Genomic DNA, 22,397 nt, shown 5'->3' on the forward strand with positions numbered 1-22,397 from the left:
ACATCATTAAATGTAATCAGACGTGACTTAGGGAACAGTTTGATGCAGCATTAAACTGTGCTTATCTGTACTGCGGTCCTAATTTACTGCTGTCTACCATGGTAATCTACTCACAATTATAGAAACAAAGGGCTGGGAGCATTCTTAACATTTCTTGGTTACTTAGCCTCCTAAAGAGGCCCCTCCATCCCTCGCAGGCAGATACTGGGCCCTTCCTGCGTGCAAGGCGTGGGCTGGACACCTGTGGGATGAGGTGCATTCTTCCAAGTTCCTCCTGCCAGTCTGGACTCCCTGAAGTCTTTGAGCATCTGGGCCTTGGGTCTCTTCCCTGTGGTGGGTGGTAGTCCAGAGAGGTAGATGAAAAACAGACTAGACCTGCACGTGGCTGTTTACAGCAGCTCTCTGCACAATTGTCAACACTTGGAAGCAAGCAAGGTGTCTTTCAGGAGGTGAATGGGTAAATAAAATTGGATGAATCCCGACAACAAAATACTATTTAAGGTTAAAAAGAAACGAGCTATTAAGCCACAAAAAGACATGGAAGAAGCTGAAATGTATTTTTACTAAGTGAAAGAAGCTAATCTGAAAAGGCTACATATTGTATTGTTGAAACTATATGGCGTTCTGGAAAAGGCAGAACTATGGAGACAGTAAAAAGGTCAGCTGTTGCCAGGGGCGGGGAGCGAGTTGGTTGGGAAGGATTGGGGGATGAACAGGTGGAGCTCAGGGGATTTTCAGGGCAGTGAAAATACCCTGTATGATACTATAATGGTGGTTACATGTCATTATACATTTGTCAAAACCCATGGGATGAACGACAAGAGTGAACCCTAATGTAAACTATGGACTTGGATGGTGATGATGCATCAGTGTGTGTAAGTTCTTTGATGATAACAAATGCACCACCTCGGGGAGGGGGTGTGTGTCCATAGAGGGGAGGCTGTTGTGGGGGAGGGAAGAGCAGGAATATGTAGGAACTCCCTGCATTTCTGCTTAGTTTTGCTGTGAATCTAAAATTGCTCTTAAAAAAAAAAGGTTTTTTAAACAACAAGCTAAGCTAGGAAAAGAGGCAATATACCATTTTATATCATTTTTTTAAAAAGAATGTGCCCATATTCATGGCTCCCTCCTCTCTCTCTTACCAAGAGACCACACCAGTATGACCTGCCCCAGGGCACATAGGGAGAGCCGGAGCTGTGGTGCCACCAGAGCCACTGGGAGGCAGCTGTGGCCGAAGGACCTGGTGTGGAGAGCCAGCAATGGGCAAGGACGCAGAGTCCTGCGATTGCGTGCCCTGGGACGGGCCGGAACGGAAGTCGGCTGCGTGGACTCTGACCTGGACATGGAATTCCCCTTCCCTGGAGGAAGGGTCAAGAGCAGCACGCACATGTGGTAGTGCCAGCGACGGCAGCCACGCCTTCCAGATGTGCCCAGTTCACGTGTCCCTGACTATGCAGACCACTCGCACCATCTCCAGCTTAGCTTCTGCCGCTCCTAGAGTCCTGGATGCCTGGCATGGTGCATTGCACTAGGCCGGACACACAGGAGCCCATGACATCTCCATCACCTGCAGCAGAGCTCTCGGGCCTTTTATTAAACAACCCAGTGTAGCCTCTCGGCACTGGACGGTGAGGTGAGGATTGAATGGGCACGACCTGGGATGATCAGGAAGCTGCTGCCTGACCAGCAGCTGAAACCTAAAGGGAACAGTCCCAAATGGCACCTCTGAACACATCCTCTGGGTAGCAGCAACCCTGTCCTAGCACACAAGACATGGCTGGATTTTAGCCCCGAGAATCCCCTTGGTTAGGTGTCCTTGTGCAGTGCACAACCTACACCACAATATACTATGGTTCTATGAGTGCATACACACATAGTCCCAGGAAAATGAGGGTATCTCAGGGATCCAGGAGACTCAGGAGTCCCAGGTTGAATCCCAGCTGTACCTTATGTCACCTTCCGAGGCTGGCCCAAGATGCCAACCTCCCAGGGCTGCTGTTTTCTCACCTCTAAAATGAGAGGTTCCTTCCTGCTTTAACAATCTAAGACATATGGGAAATTGAGAGCACATTTCCCTTTCTTTCCCTAGATTGCCCCCCTTTCCCCTTCTTGAACTTGACCGGGTCCTTTCAGACCAGGCTAAAACTGAAAATCAATTTTAATTATAAAAATCCGTTTACTGTACCAATAAATCATCCTAGCCCCGGCTTGGTTGTGGGGAGAAGGTTACACCTGGAGCAGGGCTAATAAGTCACTCTCCACCTCTGCCTCACTGCACCGAGGCTGCCCCTCTGCTCTAATATTCATCTCCGTCATTAGGCTGTGGATTATTAATGATGCCTTGGGCCGATGCATGGGAGCCGAGGCGCTCCTGAAACACGTCGTGCTGGTTGTAACTTGATTTCCAGCTGGTCCCTTGACAGGAGCCCCTGATGGGCCTTCCCCCCTCTTCCCAGTGGTGGGGGAAGGCTGCATAATGGGGAGGGGGACTGTCCTTTGAAGTTGCTCCTTGTCTGGGGGTCTGAGAGAGCCACTGGCACAGACGAATGGGGAGAGACAGCACAGCGTTATACATATATCAGGTTCCCAGGGCTATGAGTCTTTTAAATTAATTAATTGATCAGTTACTGTTGCTGTTAGAGCCATTCCTGATGTGCTCTAAGGAGAGGGGAGCCATGTGCTTCAGATGGCCATGGGGGGGGCAAGAGGGATGATCCCATCCTGGCATGAGCTCAATGGCATACCTAGAGAGGAAGAGAAAAGGTACTTTAAGGGGCTTAAAGCATCAGGGCGCTGCTGGGTCCTAGAGGTTGCTTGTGGATCCGTGAACCCTTGGCTAAAGTCAACGGTTCAAGTCCACACACATCTGTGTAGCACTGGGTCCGAGGCTCATATGGAGGGCAGCTAATGAGCTAGGTTCCGGTTGGCTCTTGGAACCAACTCCCTCCAGTGATGGGACCAAAGTCTTCTTTCTTTCACAGGGAGCAGCTCATTGAAAGTCCCCAGTGCTTCCAGTCAAGCCCCCAAGGCACTGCTGAAAATAGTGGGTCCAGATGGGAGAGAGGCCGAACTTCTCCCCTGCATGCCTGGGACTCTCCTATCATCCCTCCCATAAATCTGGTCAGCAGAGATGCAAAACAGGGAAGCTGGTGGGGCTGAGCCACCACCAGTGGGGTAGGGGCTACGAGTGGCTTTTATGATCCGTTCTAGTCATGTAAACTCACTGCCAATCTGGCACAGGGTTACCAGCAAGTGGGCACAGACAGCATTTTGAACTGGCTACGGCAGCAGCCATACGGCAAGTCGTCAGTGGGCAGGCTGGCTGACCAGCTCTACCTACCACTTACTAGATGTGTGCCTTGGGGCACACATCTCTGAGTGTGTATCTCTGAGCCTATTACTCCACTGTAAAATGGGGACAGTAATCCCTGCCTTGGTTGTTGTGAGAGCGTGTCACACAGTAGGTCTGCTTGGGACTATTTTATGACTCATCAGCATCCCCTCCTGAAGACAGAAAGGAGATAACACAACCTATCCAACTGGCCATTCCTTTGCATTGATTTTGTGGGAGGGACAATTAAAAGTGACCCACCAAAGGAGAATGGAGAAATGTTTATGGAGTCAATGCAGAGGCATCGGGTTTAAAATCAAAAGACCTGGGTTTGGGATGAACTGTGCCACCGTGCCATCGGCTGCGTGACTTTTGAGAAGCCATTTGACCTTTATCACCTGTTACATAGGATAATGATGACTGTAAGAGCTGCTGTGCAGGTTCAATGAGATGTCCTGTGGGAAGGACGTGGGAGGTGGCAGGTGCTAAACAGATCCGTGACATCATTTCATTTGCTACCACTGTCCCATTAGCAAAGATAATTTAGAGCTCGCCTGTATCAGGCTTTCCAGGGAGCATAAATGATAGTAACTATTAACTTCTCGATTCAGTTCTTTTGCTACCTTCCATTAAGGCACCAGAAGAGAAATCATTTTTCTTTTTTCATCCACTCATCATCATTTGAGATATCCTGCTACACTGAGATACAACACCGAGGAGGCAAGCACGTTATAAAAAAAGAAAGAACAAAAAAGAAAGAAGAAGAAAAAGCAACTAAGCCCAGGCATGGATCCCCACGCTGAAGAATTGGTTTAATTAAATTGAAAGCTCTGGTGCTTGTGGTAATTGTTAGTAAAGAATCTATATCCCATCAGAACCCTCTCCCCTGGAGTTTGCTCCCTCTGCTTTCTCTGCATTGGGTACTAAAATTGCTTCTACCTTTAGGCAGATGCAGCCACAGAGCTCAGACATTATTGTGGGGTGACTGTCTAGTGTGGGGCTTGGGTAGCAGCAGCAAAAAAACTTGATCCCAACCTGACCTTCTCCTTGAATTTCCCTGACTTGGAGCTCATTCATTTCTTCTGCAAAAGGGCAACATATGCCTTCTCTCAGGGCTGGTTATCAGGGACACATAACATAGGCAGTGCTTGCTTTTAGAGCCCCTCTACTGTTTCTCTGTACACAAGGAGGATGGTTTCTAACATTGCCCACACCACTGGGTTCCTGATGCCCCCAAGCCACTGCCATCTGCTTCTTGGGCACCAGTTGGCTGTAAAAAAAATACCTAGTCTGTCCCTTTTTGATGCCACTAAAGGAACTAGATTCCAGAAGTAGATACAACAACAAGCTTTTCATCATGCTTCCAATGACAGATACAAAAGGCAACAGGTGGGGGCAGCAGGAGATAGTTTGGTATAGGGGAAAGAGATCTGGAGGGACTTGGGTTTGGGTCCCAACCACACTATGTATTAGGTTCATAAATTTGGGAAGTCTGCATGTTAATTCTGAATTGTGCCTTGGCCTCAGCTGAGTCCTGCCTGATTCAGCCTGGCTTGACCCTCCAGGGTTCAAAATCATCCTAAAGCTTCTGGACTGAAATAGATGAGTTGATTCCATATACTCACAATGATATTTTGTTTATCAATTATCAAGTATTTGTTGGGTCTCTATTCCAGGCTATGTACTGTGCTATAAGAAGTCAGGTCAGGCAAGGGGGCATCTTAAAAGTCAAAGAGAAGCCTTTGAAACCTTTTCATGCTTGGATGGTAAACTGGCATCATGAATTAAACAGTTAAGAATTGGGTAGCAATATGCAGGGTGCTATGTAGAAAGGATCAGATAGCAGAAAGAAAAAGAGCAATAAGCCAGGATAGGGGTCATTTTCAGTCCTGGGCAAAGAAGTGAACCAAGAATAGGGCAGATGAGATCAATGCTGTCCTCCCTAGATAGCTGTGGATCTCTGACTTTCAACCAAGAGGTCTTGTATAGCTGAGGCAAGTGTACTCAGGCCCTAGCAGATAGAAATGTGGATTGAATGCTCCTCAAAGAGGAGGATAGGGCGTAGTTGCAAGTGTTGTGTGCTGTGACTCTGCCAGGCAACCATCAAGAGGCAGGCAGCCAGAGCAGAATGGGGGCCCAAAGGACTTGGGAAACCCACAGACCATATGCTCACACCGGTGAGAGAGAACAGCAGGCTAAATGGAAAAGCACAGAGGTCCTATCTATAGCATGGAAGGGATGAGGTAAAAGTTGGAAAAAATTCATTAGAAGAAAAGGAGGTCTTGAAGAGTTCAAAGTCAAGAACAACTTGACTTTATATCAGTGTGGGGCTCAGCAGACCTCAGACGCCATGATAAAGCCCTGCTTCCTGAAGTACTGGGATGAACTCAAACTAAATCCAGCTCAAGGGAAAGAGAGAAGGTTTAGGGTGAGTTTGTGTATGTGTGTGTGTGTGTGTGTTGGGGGGAGGGGCCGGGGTTGAACTTTTAAATTCCATTGCAGCCAATTATCACAACTATGTCCATTTTTCCAGCCTGCCAGCCAGAGTCAAAGAGTGTGTACATTTGAAAATCTCCAACCTTTGAAAACATTACTGTGAAGTTGAAAGTTCCTGGTGTCTTTTGATTAAACATTGTGCTAGGTAATGATTGTTTTACTTCTTACTCTTTTTCGCCCCCTTCAAATTACTGATTGTTGTCTGACATTAGAGCCCCATTTGCTCTTATTAAATTAACAAGCCTACAAAACACTTAATGAATTGAAACTCATCAAATGTTTGGAAACGAACAGCCGTCTTAAGATTCTTTCCCTTTTAATGTATCTCTGCGTGAAACGTCTCACTTTCCCTTACACTTGCTTAGGTTCAGACAGCCTCATACAGGGAATCAGGTTTTGATTCTTAGCCCATCTGAGGCAGCAGTCCACAGAGATGCAGGAACTTAAGTGCTTGGGTGGTTCTTCCAACTGGCAATGTGCTGTTCTGCATAAGCATTGGCTTTCTGGCTACACCAAATGATTCCTACTTTCCTTCCAAGGATGCCTTAGGAATTTTGGTGCATTTGAAAAGGCATTACTAGGGTGTAGTCTGTAGTCATCAAACAGATTTATTTCCCTTTTTAGGGCAATCTGACTGGTCTGCAAAGTGGTTAAACATTCTCTGTGGGCAGCTGTGGGCTAATGAGATGGGTATCCTGGAACCCACTGTCCCATCTTCTTTGGACATTTCTCTCTCTTTTTTTTTTCAAAAAGATTTTTATTTATATATTTGACAGAGAGAGAGAGACAGCCAGTGAGAGAGGGAACACAAACAGGGGGAGTGGGAGAGGAAGAAGCAGGCTCCCAGCGGAGGAGCCTAATGTGGGGCTCGATCCCATAACGCTGGAATCACACCCTGAGTCGAAGGCAGACGCTCAACGACTGAGCCACCCAGGCGCCCCCATTTCTCCTTTTCTGATGCTACCCTCGTCTAGGAGCAGACCATTTTCAGAGGTTCCATCTGAGATCCTCAGCTTTGCAAAGGGTGGGAACTCCTGAAACCATCACACAGCTTGGGGTCCAATGAATAGCAAAAGCACCCAAACAGGGAGCATCCAGGGAAAACTCTATGTTGGTTCTTGCCCTACAAGTCAGAAAAGATAATGGGATGACTGGGCGATGTTCCTCAAATTTCAGTCATCAGTTTGTCTTGGGAGATGGGCTTGCTACATGAATGTTTAGGTCCACATGTGTCTGTAGGCGGAGCCGGGTAAAAGTTAAAGGATCATGAATATAGCCAAAGGGACATACTTTCCTCTCTGGCCAGCAACCACTCCCTACCCTTGGACAACTACACAGTCACAAAGTCACAAAGTCATGTGTCCCCTGACACATGTGAATGAGCAAAGGGTATGCCGGCTCACTGAGCCTTCACCCTGGGAGCCCCTCTGCTCTTGACTCACTGTGTCTCCCAGCTGTTCACAAGTCTAGACACACATACCTAAAATGGTCCTGGTGGAGGCTTTCCAGATTGGTCCGCCTGCTGTTAGGACTACTTCATGTAGGTAGGAACCATCTGGCAGTCCTTAAGAACATCACAAGTTACTTCATGCTGTCATCCCATGATCAGCTCTACTCAATATTCAGAGCTCTGCCATTGGCTTGTTATAGGATATGGGGATTTCAAATTTCCAATCTGCAGAATGGGAAACATGTCTCCTGTATGTACTTGGAAAACAATATACACATTGTAGAACAAATAACACCTTAACCTAAAGGAGTTTGCTGTAAACTTCCACTATAATCAGGCAAAGGAAAGCACCTACAGGGTTTCTGTCCATGTCTGAAAGCTGAATCCTTGTTTCCTTATTCCTGCCTACTTCTCAGCAGCATGACCCTGGCCATCAAGAGTTAACTCCATCTGACTCTAAACCATGGACTACCACCCAGAACAAGGAGCTGGCTATGGAGGATCCTGCCAGGACCAGTATTGATTGGCTTACTTGATTAGTTGGTTAATTGAATATCACTGCTTTCTAATATAATTAAAACAAGATAAATACTGGGGCTTCATCCTGTAAGCAAGGGCCATTAGTGATCATGGTGCACACCCTGATTAAAAATGGAATCAACTGGGAGGATAATTTATGAACTTGCCAGACTCTAGTGCCATTCCATGGTTTGTGGGGTCCTGAGATATGATGTGGCTGGCACGGAATTCCCTAACCTGTTTTGGTTGCCCTGGTATCTTGGGAAGGGAATTTGTTACACAGGGAAATACGCAGGATGGTCTCTCTTTGCAGGTAGAGTTATATATGCTTGCCACAAAGCTCCTTTGTAAAGTATCAGAGAAGGATACCCAAAGCACCAACTAGGGGACCACCATGACTGTTTAACCCTTTGCCTCAACTCCCTCAATCCGAAATACAATACTGGCCCTGAGTTCACTCTCTGTTATCCTTTCTTTTATCCTCATCAGGTTCATCGTGAGTTTGAAACTTCATTTGGATTACTGATATGATCATTAAATACTTTTTAAATACTTATGAAGAATTACTGTACGCAAAGCAAGTGTGACTAGTGGGAGGGGCACAGGACTTACTTACTTGGGGGCTGAGCACAACACCCCCTAGGCTGCTAAGAGGAATAGCTAAAAGCTCATGCATTTGCCTCAAATGCACAGCGCAGGTGCCCATGGCATAACCCATTCCCATTGGACATATTAGACAGTGGGTCCCACCAGGAGGAGGCACGTTACCAGACTTGGTGGAGCACAGGTGTCAGCCTTCTTCACTTGGATGTTGTCTGTTGCTTTCTCAGTCAACTGAGGCAATGTTTCTGGCATATTAACAGCTGGCCTGGCTGGTAAATGCATGATACGGATAGAGAAGTGTCATGGCAGCACTCCTGAGTTGCCCCTATTGATGTCTAAGCTGTCCTTGCTTACAGCAAGGGGTAGTAGCCCTGCATTGAGGGCGGTGGGGGTCTTGGTGACATGCAGTTGGTGGAGGATTTGGCATATCTCCAAGGAAGGTGCTATATAAATACAGGGTATTATTATTCTATTCGCTTATGTTCTTAATTTTTGGAATGTGTCCAGATGTGCTGACTGGTGAATAAACATTAAAGATGGGGAAGGAGTGTAGAGACTCTGCTGCCGATACCCAGAGCAGAATGGAACACCACAACAGCTCTGCCTCAGAACTGGGTAGTGTTCTGATGACAGGTTAGATGTGTCTGGAAAAGCCAGTAAGACCTGAAGGTGCAGATACAGTCCTGATGTAGAAATAACAAAAAGCTGACCCAGTGATGTGATTCTGACACTTTTTTCTGCCCCCTCCCAAGGACATTTTTTTGCCAACTGTTGCCCTTCCAAAAAGCATGCCCCCTTAATGGTTTTATTTTATTTATTTATTTTTTTCTGAGAGATTGGCTTTATCTTGGTGTCCTCTTCCATGAGATGCTGCCAGATTTGGATGAGTAGGGACACACTGCTGGGACGTCTGATACTTCTATCACTAGAAAGAATAGAAAGGAATGAGGCAAATGGGGGAGCCTGCAGAGGGTAGCAGGAGCTGCCCTTAGCACATTATGGGAAGTCAGTGCTGAGGCCCACAACGTTAATGGGAATGACAAAGAAACGTGCTTGAGGGGTTGACAGGAATAATCGAGAATACCAGCATGCTCAGAAATCCATTCTGTTCACCCTTAGCTTTTCTAAGTGCTGAACTCATCTTCCTAAATGCTTATTTGGAGAGAAAATATCATGTGTAAAGAGATATGTATGTACAGAGAAATGAGGACATATCTCTACCTACAGTTTTGTTATTACCTTGCCATAAAATAAATGTTTATTAATTTCCATACCATGTATGGAGGGAGTTGCCACATGTGAATTTCTTTCATCAGTAATTGCTGCGCCTGTGACTCCTTCAGTTATATGTACCGGTGGGGATGGTTTCCAAATAAGAACTGGGAGAGAAGGACAGATTCACAGATGATAGCTAAAAACATCTAGAAATTATAGACCAATTGAGGTCAGCAAGAAGCAAGTTATTCAATATATCCCCTGGGGACTAGAGCCAGACTTTTCCCCATGTGGTCCCAAAATTACTTGGCAGTTTCATTAGGGTGAAAGGCAGTGCAGCCTCATAAGTCAGAGAGTGGAGGTTATCACTTACAATTTAGATGGACTTGTCAACCAAACACTTAGAAAGAATGGCATTTTGATGGTCTGTTCCTGCTCATCAAAGAAGTTGCTCAAATTTGTAGGATAAAGGAATGAAAGTAAGGAGGGTTTTAATTGCAGTATTTGGCTCTGAATACGTCTATACCTACATAAAAATTCAGGAAATCAGTACTGTTAAGAAAACCTGACGTCCAGGCAGAATCATTTACCATGCGGGGGAGCTGTCCTCATGTTCTGGTTCTGAAACATTGAACTACTGATTTTGAAGTGCTTCCATGATAGGAATTAACACTTTTTTTCCTGGCTCTGAGTAGAGTTGCAGCTCAACCATCCATGATCAAAATGTGAAGCTAAAGGGGTACATGTCTCATAGCTAGAGAATGGAATTTTATGGAGAATTATGGAATACTAGTCTTTGAACATTTTACTTTGATAAAAATGAAAAGTGCCCATTTGTATCAGGTTCTCCTTTCCTTCATAGGCACACAAAAACTGAGCTTCCCAGTTCCTCTGCAGTTATGTAAGGCCAGGTGACAAATTCTGGCCAGTGAGGATGTGAGTAGAAGTGATATGTATGACTGCTGTGCCAAAGCATTTAAGATGTATAACCATCTAGCTTTCTCTTTCCTTTGTAGTGACAATGATATAGACCATGTCTGATATAGCAGAGGCAAGATGGAATCAGCCTTTATCCTTGAGTTCCCATTTGGGAAGCATCTTCCCTAGAGAACTGCTGAACCAATAGTTAACTCTGAATAAATGAGAAATAAAATGTCATGTGTTAAGTCTCTGATATTTTGAAGCTTATCCTATCCTATCCTATCCTATCCTATCCTATCCTATCCTATCCTATCCTATCCTATCCTATCCCATCTTAATTGATACACTTTGTTACTCATTTGGTGTCTTAAAACCAAGACTATCACAATAAAGCCTTTACGCTGTTACCAAAGACGTCAAATAAATATATAGGGAAGAAGGAAAATTTTTTCACTTGGGGAAAATAGAAACATATCTTGCGATGTCCCCCAAGATGATGACTTAGATGTTGGTTTATTTGAAAGAAATGTTTCCAGAAACTTACATTTCTACTTGGCATAGAATTATATTTATGAATTTCCTTTTAAAATGGTGAAGGAATCTATGTTGAATTTCTGATGATCACAGTTCTACAACGTAGGAAGAAGCCAAGTTAAGGTCAACATCACTGCCATGAAATGATGGATGTAACCATCAAGCAGAGGTCAAAGAGGATGAGAACTGAACAGAGACCATGGGACTTGGTGAAGAGGCAGTCACAGGTTACCTTTTTAAGAGAGTAGTTTCATTGAAGAAACCATATTGCAGAGGGTTGAGGAAAGAATTATGTGTAAAAAAAAGGAAAGAAGGAAATCTAAACCAGAAACTTGAAGTATGGGTGGTAAAGGAAGGAAACAGGGCTGTAGTTAAAAAGAGAAAAGCAAAACTTGAGTTTGACTGAAAGTTGGGGTGCAAGAACAGATGACAGGAAGAAATAAAAGTTAAAAAATGTGGACAGAAAATCTTTTCTATGTTTGAAAAGGGTAGGATTCAGAGCACAGGTGGGAGATACTTTTGTGAAGAGAGGGAACATATGAGGGTTTGGGGAGGCTTTCCTTCTGTATTTCTTATTTCTTATCTGAGCCCATGGCATCATCATACAACTACTGACTAAGAACTCCAGGAATCATCTTGAACTCCTTTATCTCCTTTACACTCTGCTACATACTGTTATCACAAAGGCTATTTAATCTTCTAAGTATCCCTTAAACCTATGCCTTTGTGCAGCTTTAAATTCTGTTGGAAGTTTCATAATCACAGTTTTACCCCTTACCAGCTGGGTGACCTCAGGTAAATTACACACCTCTCAATTTCTCATCTGTAAAATGGAAATAAAAATAACTACTTTGTAGCACTGCTGTGAAGATTAAATTAAATAAGTACCTGACACAGTGATAGCAAAAACTTCTTACTTGGCTCTCCCTAGTCCTAAAAAAATAGATTCCCCATTTTTTTTTAATTTGTTCACTATATTGCCACCAGAATGATCTGTTTGACATTCAAGTCTGTTATGGTCTTGCCCCTGCTTAAATCATGTCAATGAATCTATTGTTTATGGACTAAAATCCAACCCTCCCCCTTTTTAAAGTATGATCTCATCCCTGTCCAACTCTACAGTTTTCACCAATCTCCCATCTCAATTTATGTTCCAATGACATTAAATTCCTTATAGTTTCCCTTAAGACATCATAATGCCTCAAGTTTTCTTTGACTTTGCAATGTTGTCCCTTCTGCCTGGAATGTCCTTTTCCTCTCTTGTTCGCTCCGTAAATTCCTATTCATCTTTGAAACTAAGTTCATGTGTGGCCTTCTTCAGGTCCTTCTTCATCACTCCCTTCTCTGTGCTACCTCTCTATAATCTAATCACTTCTGTTGTCACACTTATCTCACTGTATTGCATTTATGTATTTACATGCTGGCTTTCAATATTACATAAACTTCTTGAAGGAAAGGGTTTGTTTTATTTAATTCTATAACTCTCTTGCCTAGGACAGTACCCCATACTGGGTAGGTACTTATCAAATGATTGGCAAGTAAATGATTGAATGAATGAATGAATTTGCCTACCTGGAATGATAGTAATCAAGTTGTACAACAGACAGAAGTGGGTAAGATCATCCCCATATAGCCTACATCTTCATGGAGCAGACACCATCTGTTCTAAGTGATGTCTGTGTTTCTGGAATTATTGAAAGGAATGTCATTGGAACCTAAAGTTAGTGGAAAATACAATACACGAAACTCATACCTGAGATTCTTTACTTCATGCCTTGTTGTTTTTGAACATACACTCGTGCACACACACACCCATCTCCTGTCACTTTGTCTCCAGAATCATAACACCACAGGCTCTTCAAGCCTTGAGAATTGTATGCAGCTTGACTGACTGAACTCAAATGCTTAATTTTCATTTTTTCCTTCTACCTGAGGTCTTCATTCTTGGATATACAGAAAGCTATATTGATGAGTAACAGAATCTATACTTAGTTTCCCACTGGGGTGCTCTCATGTGGCATGGTCATGCAGGTTTAGAGGCAAAGAGGAGAGGGAAGGCAGATGACTCCTATCATCAGGGAAGCTGATCACTGTGGCTCTGACCAGGAGCCTAGAACCCCCTGGATGTGTTTCCTCTTTATAGCTATGTATGACTATGAGGCCCTGGTGTATGTTTTCTAAATATAAAATGGGGAGAATTCTGTAATTCTAGATAGCAACTAAGCATAAGGATTCAAAATAAGAAGAGGCAGTTTCCAGATCTAAGAGGAAGAAAGAGATTTTAAGCAGAAATTAGAGCCCAAAAGTCCCACCAGAGGAAGCTCCCGTTACAGAAAAATCCTTCGTCTTCTGCATTCTCTGCAGAAGTGTGTGGCAGGCTCTGACTTTCAGAAAACTGGAAGAAATATCTAATTAGGGCTGCCAAACAACATAAAAATTAGGTACAGGAGACAAAAATAATCCCAGGAAATGGCTATCATTAGAAAGCAGAGTTTACCTTTTACTCTCTGAAGAAGTATGTGGTTAAAATAATTTAATTAATGTGTGAACATTTTTATGGAATCCGGAAGGCGGCCAAGGCATGTCCTCCATTTATAGATCAATGTTCTGTAGTGGAGTTCTACATGTAAAGACATCAGGTCCTCTAGATGGTCCCTCTGATAAGATCTCCAGTGGCTATTCCAGGGTCACTTTGAAGATTCCTCAGGTGGAAAGGTCCTTCCAAAGTAGATCTAATCATGCTGATTGTCCAGTTTTGTCTCTACCTGGGACAGAGGCAGTACTGGAGAGTGGCTAAGAGCACAGACCCTTGAGGTTTAATCCTATCTTCACCCTCATAAACTGTGTTATACCTTGGGGAGGTTGCTTAACCTGTCTGTGTGTCAGTTTCCTAATCTCTAAGACGGGCCCAAACTTGCCAAAGACTGGGAGAAAATATTTGCAAATCATATATCTGACAAAGGGTTTTCAGAATATACAAATAGTTCTCAAAACTCAACAATAAGGAAACAAACAATCTGGTTTTTTAAGGGTAAAAGATTTGAACAGACACTTCACCAAAGGAGAATAGAGATGGCAAGAAAGCAAATGAAAAGATGTTTACTATTATTAATCATTAGGAAAATGTGAATTAAAACCACAATGAGATATCCTTACATATCTATGTGATTGGCTCAAAAAAAACCAAAAAACAAAAACTAAAAACAAGCAAAAAAAAAAAAAGAAATAAAGAAAAACAGATGATGCCAAGTGTGAATGAGGATGGGAAAGTGACTGGAACTCTCATACATTGCTGGTAAAAATGCAACATGCAGCCAGCCTGGAAGACAATTTAATAGTTTCTTATAATATGACTCAGAAATTCCATTCCTAGGTATTTACCTAAGAGAAATGACAACTTATGCTCAGATAAAAATCTGTATGACAGTATTTATAGGATATTATTTATAATCACCCAACAACAGAAACAACCCAAATATCATTCAATGGTGAATAGGTACACTGAGGTACAATTATATCATAGATTACTGCTCAGCAAATAAGGAGCAACAACATGGATGAATTTAAAAGCACTGTGTTGAGTAAAAGAAGCCAGATACAAAGACTATATATTGTTATGATTCCATTTATGTGAAACTCTAGAAAAGGCAGAAACTATTGTGACGGAACAAAGGTCAGTGATTTCCAGGGGAGGAAGAAGTGGGGGAAGATTGACTGCTAAGGGGAATGAAAGAACTTTTGGGGGTGATGGAAATTATGTCAGGACCATAGGGGTGATTGCATTATTGTATCCATTTTTTTTCAACTTCAAGAAATATTATTTTGAACTAACTTTAGACTTAACAAAAAAAAGTTGCCCAAATAAGTACAAAGAGTTCCCGCATCCCCTTCACTCACTGTTCCCTAATGTTTAAGAGCATAGGTAATCATATTACAATTATTAAAACCAGGAAGTTAACGTTGGTATGATACAATTTGCTAAGTTCTAGATCTTATTCTAATGTCACCAGTTCTTCTACTTAATTTATTATTCATTCCAGGATTTTATATTCCATTTGGTTATTATATCTCCTTTGTCACCTCTAATTTGTAACAATCTTTTCTTGTCTTCCTGACTTTGACACTTTTCATGAATACTAGTCAGTTATTTTGTAGAATGTCTTTCATTTTGGGTTTGTCTGAGATTTTCACATAATTAGAGTGAGGGTGTGCATTTTTGGCAAGAATATCACAGAAGTGATACTGTTTCCTTCTCAGTGCATCTTATCAAGTGGTTCATGATAGTGATATGTCTTGTTACTGATGATGTTAACCTTGATCACTTAGCTAAGGTGATTTCTCCACTGTAAAGTTACTATTTTCCCCTTTGTAGTTAATAAATAAGCTGGAGGAAATATTTTGAGACTGAAAATATCCCAATTTTCCTTGAACTTTTGCCCACTGATTTTTGTATCCAATGGTGGCTCTTCTCTGCAACAATTATTATTGTAGTGTAATTTAAAAATTTTTCCTCTTTCTTTCTACATTTACTTGTTTTAATTTTTATTTTATTTTAATTTTTTAAAAAGATTTTATTTATTTATTTGACAGAGAGAGACAGCCAGTGAGAGAGGGAACACAAGCAGGGGGAGTGGGAGACAAAGAAGCAGGCTCCCAGCAGCCAGGGAGTCTGATGCGGGGCTCGATCCCAGGACCCTGGGATCACACCCTGAGCCGAAGGCAGACACTTAATGACTGAGCCACCCAGGCGCCCCTATTTTTATTTTTTTAGATCACTTTGCTTTGAAATAATTATAAATTCATGGGAAATTGAAAGGATAATACAGAGATGGTCCTATGTACCCTTCAGCCAGTTTCCCCCAATGGTTACATCTTACAAAACTATAATATCAAAACCAAGAAATTGACATTGTTATAAAGTATGTATATAGTTCTATTTCATTGTATCACAGGTGTAGATTCATGTAACCACCAATGCAATCAAGATACAGAACTATTCCACTACCACATAACTATACACTTAACATTGATGATCATATGTTAATTATACCTCAATCAAGCTGGCAACACACAAAACACAAAAAACCTTCAAATCCTGTCAAGGTAACAGGAAGCAGTATGTAACTATTAGTTTTCATTGTTGCTGTTTTCTCAAGGAGCATCTCTCTTCTGTACTAGGGCTGCTTGTAGACGAAGGTGCTCAAAACAAGGGCCAGTCCAAGCAGTAAGCTAAGGGCACAAGGACCTTTGTATTTGCACGACTCCCTGACTGTTGCTATACTGGGTAAATTAGACAAACCATTAGTCACCAACCCCTGGACCTAGTGCTACTCTGGCACTGTTGGAGATTCCCAAAATTGTCTCCTGCACATCCCTGTGGGCTCGCATTTGTTCCTGTCTTCTCTCTCATCTCATGGTGACTATCCTTCTGTTACTTGAATATGCCAAGCACATCTTATTTCAGGGTCTTGCCACTTGCTGTTCCCTCTGTCTAGAATGTTTTCTTCATAGATATTCAGTAGCCAGTTCACGTCGTGATTCCGCAAGAGCCTTGTAGACCAAACCTGCCCCTTCTGCCAGTTTCAGCTTCTCTCACGTGACTCCATCTTACTTCTCTTATAGAACTTACCACTAGAAGAAATTATCTTGGCTATTTATTTGCTGACTTGTTTCTTGTCCATTCTGATCCCCCCTAGCATGAAGCTATATACTGCATGGGCGTCATGTCTTGTCTAATGCTGGATCTTCACTATTGCCGGTGATGGTGACCATAGCCCCCAGGAGAATCTCCTGGCCACCTTACTGTCCATTGTTCCTCCTCCCTTCTTCTCTTTCCTCTAACTCTCTTTATGTGCTCTCTCCATTCTGACACATATCTATTGAGATAAAAATGAAGTACGCAGCCACACTGGAAAAATCATAGATGAATCCAGAGACTTCAGCTTACTCTGTCCCAGGCTTTTTTGCAATGACTCTTCCCTTCCCGACCCTTTTCCTTGGCTCTCTGCCTGTCCTTAATGGGTGCCTGCAGGAGGAATGCCCAGAAAGGAGGACTCCCACTAAATTTTCTCTAAGCCATTTATTCTCGAACTGCATTTAAGCTAATAGGAAAGGCTTCATGGGAAATCCGGAGGCTTCTTGCCATCCTCATGCTTGCCCTTTGCCTCATTTCAATCTAGTTAGCCCTGTTATTATTTTTTCTGTGGAATGGCATATATCCGTGCCATTAATTCTACATATTTCTAGGGGAAAAAGGGATTGAGAGGAAGGAAAGACTGATTATTTATCAAGTAAAAGACATTTCTTCTCTCTCTGGACAGCCAGGTGGATTTTCTGAACTCATTTCTGCCCTGAAATGGGGCAGCCGCTTCTGAAATGAGTCCTCAGTGTTGGGGTGGGCTCTGTTTTTATGGCCAGTGGGTAATAGCATTTCCTGATTTATGAATTGGCATCTGGGGTAGGTGCTGAGCCCCTAGATGGATTCATCATGGGGAGAACAGCCATATAAATAATCCTGTCACATAAAATTATTGTTCTCATTTTGATTTTTTAAAAATGTCCTTTTGTGTAGTGGGATTTAGGAGATTTTAGTGGGAAAGCAGGAGAGGGATGAGTTACTTGGCTCCCTTTTTATCTATAAAATAAAAATGTACAAGTATTCTCCAGAAACAGTGATTTGCTTAGAAGACCATTACCAGAACAGTACAATTATCTGGGGGGACTCTTGGCACTTGGCTTAAAGTCAAAGCCAAAGTCTCCATCTGAGGAAAGATGTAGGGAGACTGATCTCATGTGTCTGACCCAGGCTCCACTTGGTTAAGATTAAAAAAAAAAACTGGTAAAGAGAAGATCATTTCATGTTTCTTTCATCTTCCCCAAATCAGTGTGGTGATTCATTTCAATGCACCGAATACTTATTGAGTGCCTACGTGGTACAAATTGCCATGTGGGCCTCCTGGGGTTGCCAAGACAAACACAAGACAAACATAAGCAGGAGCTCGCAATCTAGAGGATATGGGTGCTGATGACTCAAAGTGGAATGCAGGTATGAAGCATGCACGCAATTTCCCTGGTGACATGAGTCATAGGGCATCCTGGACAGAGAGTAGGACAGAAGCAGAGACCCAAGACACATTGTGACTGAGCAGAAAACTGGCAACTGTTGGCTGTTTGAACTTTATGTTTCAGATCTTTCTCCCCTCGTGAACTTGTAACCTCCCAAAGGACAAGGACCCCGCCTGACTTCTTTTGTACCCATCCCTTTGTTCCCTGACCTTGAGGTTTAACTCATAATAAGTCAGGAGAAATCACCTTGTTTTCTATAAAATCTGGATAGGTTCTAGGCTAGACTTTGCAACGGCCATATGGCCTGTCTCTGCCACACAGCTTCATTGCTGTGGTCAAGTCAGCCACAGATCATATGTAAATGAATGGGTGTGACTGGGTTCCAGTAAAACTTTATTTACAAAAACAGGGGGTCCATCAGATTTGTATTGTAGTTTGCCAATCCCTTTAGTAGGTCAACAATATCTGCTTGTTGAATTAAATTGAAAGGAGACCATTTAATAACAAGGGCATCTCACTTTTAAAAAAAATCAACTATGACAAAAGAAATAACTGCAGAACATGTTAAAAGAGTTCTTTTCTGGGGCGCCTGGGTGGCGCAGTCGTTAAGCGTCTGCCTTCGGCTCAGGGCGTGATCCTGGAGTTATGGGATCGAGCCCCACATCAGGCTCCTCTGCTGGGAGCCTGCTTCTTCCTCTCCCACTCCCCCTGCTCGTGTTCCCTCTCTCACTGGCAGTCTCTATCTCTGTCAACTAAATAAATAAAATCTTTAAAAAAAAAAAAGAGTTCTTTTCTTTTTTTTTTTAAAGATTTTATTTATTTTTTTTTTAAAGATTTTATTTATTTATTTGACAGAGATAGAGACAGCCAGCGAGAGAGGGTACACGAGCAGGGGGAGTGGGAGAGGAAGAAGCAGGCTCATAGCAGAGGAGCCTGATGTGGGGCTCAATCCCATAACGCCGGGATCACGCCCTGAGCCGAAGGCAGACGCTTAACCGCTGTGCCACCCAGGCGCCCCTAAAGATTTTATTTTAAAGTAATCTCTACACCCAACATGGGGCTCAAACTCATAATCCTGAGATCAAGAGTTGCATGCTCTACCAACTGAGCCAGCCAGGCATCCCAAAAGAGTGATTTTCTATGCAGAAAGATTTCTGTGGTACTCACAACATACAATCTATTATAGAAGCATATTTTAAAGAAGGGGTCCCTTCCATAAACGGAATTTCTAAGTCTTTGCCAGTATGCAAAATGTTGAACAGACACCATCCCTTTCCACAGTACCAGGCTCCAGAGGACAAAAAAACTCCCCAAAACAAAAAACCACCACCAACAAAAACACAAAACAAAAGAGAGAGAGCGAAACAGGAGTCTCTTTCCTCATTTCACTAGCCCAGACAGGAGCTGTACCAGGAATCTGGGTGTGATAACCAAGGGCCTAGGAGGCAGGAGCCTTCTGGTGGTGTGTCCTTGGGGAGGGGGCCGGCTGAGGCTGTTGAGCTGTCTCTAACTACTGTCTAACCATTGGGGCTTCTATTCATTCCTTTAATTTATTTCTTTGTTTTCATGGCAGAATAAACTCCAAATTCCAGGGGTCAACTAAGCGCCTGCTACCAGCCCACACGAGGCCAAAAAAAAGCTTAGTATCATCAGTCAATGCCAACTAGTTAATAATGACCAGCCTCTTCGCTAATGGCCCGAGGAAGGGGTCCTTGGGCAGCAAAGGCTGTAGCAGAGAGACTTGCAGGCAGCTGCATGGGGAGAATGCTTTGCAAGAAGCATTTTTTGCTGGCCACTTTCAAGGGCGTATCCATCCATGCTCAGCTCTTCAGGAAGGTAGTAATTAGTTTTATTCCCTTCGGTGCACATGGCAAATGCAGCAGTGTCTGGCATTTAGAGACCCATTGGAGTCTGCCCCTTGCATCTTCACTTGACTCAGGTTTACATCTATAACTAAGAAATATCAGGATAGTAAGGTGGTTTAGGGGTTGTGTTCAGTTCCCACGGACAGAAGAGAAACTTCGATTGTCAGGGCTTTAGACAAGGAGAGGCCACTGCAAAGAAAGGTTAATCACGACTTAGCTGGCCCCGTACCACCCAGTGTCTCTTGCAAACTGCAGGTGGTGAACACAATCACTAAATAGTAAGCTCCTTGAGGGCCTAGATGTATTGTGCATCTTTGTATGTTCCCAGCATGGGGACTCTTCACAGAGCTGCAGGAACAGGCCTACCTAGTACAGTATGGTCGTCTGGACAGTGCTTCCCCACTGGTGTGTGGTGGTATGCTCCGATGCCATGGATAGGCCATAGGTGTGCTACCACGTTGATCTTTTCAGACCTTGGAGCATCCAGGGAATGCCTGGAGAGGACAGGACTCCTGGTCCCCTCTGGTTATGAGGGGACTTCTATCACCCCAGTGAGCTATAGAAATACATTCATTTCCAAGTGACTCTTAATGAAATAATAGGTTAGAATGCATTGATGGTCCACAAATGGGAAAAGTAAGACTCAGAAGTCAAGATCTTATGAGTCAAGAACTTGATTCTAGTTAGCCTTACTCTATGTCCAATGCCTTATCCACTACCCCACAGCTACCACACTGAACTGTCAATAACTGTGGAAGCCAAATTGTTGAAATCGATTGAGGGCCAGAAGATGTCATTAGCACTGCTTGTAATGTGAATTGGATGCCCAAAGCTTAGGTAAACTTATTGCTGGTGCATGTAAGATGCTAATCTTAGACCAATGGCTTTCCCTTTGACCATGACTCATGGCAAGAGATGCTTTACATTGCAACCCAGGGCACATACGTATGCACATATATAGTTTCACAAATAGTACTTATCCTTACTGTGCTTGATGGACACTGTTCTGTTCGATTTTATTCTATTCCATTTAAAAAAAAATTCTGGTCATGACCCTTTAAATTGATTTCGTGACCCACTAAATTGATTTCTCGACCCACTAATGTGTCATGACCGGCAGTTTGAAAAACAGAGGCCTGACCCCATTCCAACTCTCCCTCCGTCCTCAGAGACCAGGAAAATGGAAGGTGAATGTGGAGAAGAGTAAGACAAGAGACAGATAAAAAATCGGGGAAAACAAAAAAAAAAAAAAAAAAAAAAAAAGGGAGAGAGAGAGAAAGGAGAGAATGGGACAAAGGAAGAATGAATGGGAAATGGAAGACATAATGAGCAAAGGCTAACTCCAGACTGACAGATTTATGCCTATTAAAACAGTTCTCAAGATCCACAGTCATTTTGGCCTCACTCATTACAAAAATATTCCCTGCCAGCTTGTATGGCCATGGCCATCACCATGCTATCTGCTTGCCTAGAGACTGTCTTATCTGTCAGCACCATCTCAAATTCTTTACAGTCCCTCCCAGAGAGAATGTTCTGTCTGCTGCTCAGGGATCTGGGATTTCGAAAAATCTGGGAGACGTTAGGTAAATTACCCAAGGATAAAGAAACTGACCATACTGACTCCACCCACACCGATGAGCCAATGTACAATGCGCCCTATGAACTTCTGAGCTGGGTCTTAACAACAGACTCTTGGATCAGAGGAGATAGTTGTAAAGGTGATAGGAAAGTGAAGATTAGAGATTGAACGAGATTAATTTATGAAGCTTCTGCAAATGTACATACTCTGATAGACAGTGGGTATCTAAAGAGTATTGATGATTGCATACTTTGTAGCAAAAACTTTTTGAGCATGCACCTATAATACACATATTTGTTTATAAAGACTATACTCTACTTATTAATATCGTTGCATTATCAACTACACACAAAGTTAGGAAAGAAAGATACGAGATAAAGATAAAATAGCATTTTAATGCTTATTTTATCTTATTCATGAATGATACAAAACATTTTACTATCTCCAAGAAAATTAAAAATGGTGGGACTGATATGTTAGATTTGGCTTCATTATTTGTGAAAGTCTTTGTTGAGCACTTAGTGATACGATGTTCTGAGGTTGAGGGTTCAATTTATTTTGAAACTTTGCTTTCATGGCTGTCATAATGGAAAAAGACACCTCACATAGACACAGAAATGCAAAAAACATTGTTGGCTATGCTGACTAAACCAAGATACTTCTCTTCGATTTCAGGCACCAATTATGTAAAGATTGTTGTTGAAATTCAGTTGGTAGATTTCCATCTTCTCTGATGTCAATCAGCTATTCTTTCAACTAATCGGAAGGTCCTGAATTTTTATATATTTTTAAAAAACGGGTCAAAACTCTCTGAAACTC

At 42.7% G+C, this 22,397-nt stretch overlaps 1 protein-coding gene across 6 annotated transcripts in view; it reads right to left on the reverse strand.

Moving 5' to 3' along the window:
• The window catches only part of PLXNA4 (plexin A4), a 537,871-nt gene that overhangs the window by 138,536 nt on the left and 376,938 nt on the right, over nt 1–22,397 (reverse strand). Inside the window, exon 6 of one of the 6 annotated variants that reach the window (XM_034672303.1) lies at nt 609–2,744. The exons of the other annotated variants lie outside the window; for them this stretch is intronic. Coding sequence (XP_034528194.1) covers nt 2,733–2,744 — 12 coding nt within the window. The 3' untranslated portion in view covers nt 609–2,732. Of the gene's footprint in view, nt 1–608; nt 2,745–22,397 lie in introns of those variants that run through there. 6 annotated transcript variants of the gene reach the window in all.

This window comes from Ailuropoda melanoleuca, chromosome 1 (assembly GCF_002007445.2).
Source record: "Ailuropoda melanoleuca isolate Jingjing chromosome 1, ASM200744v2, whole genome shotgun sequence".
Classification (NCBI taxonomy): Eukaryota; Metazoa; Chordata; class Mammalia; order Carnivora; family Ursidae; genus Ailuropoda; species Ailuropoda melanoleuca.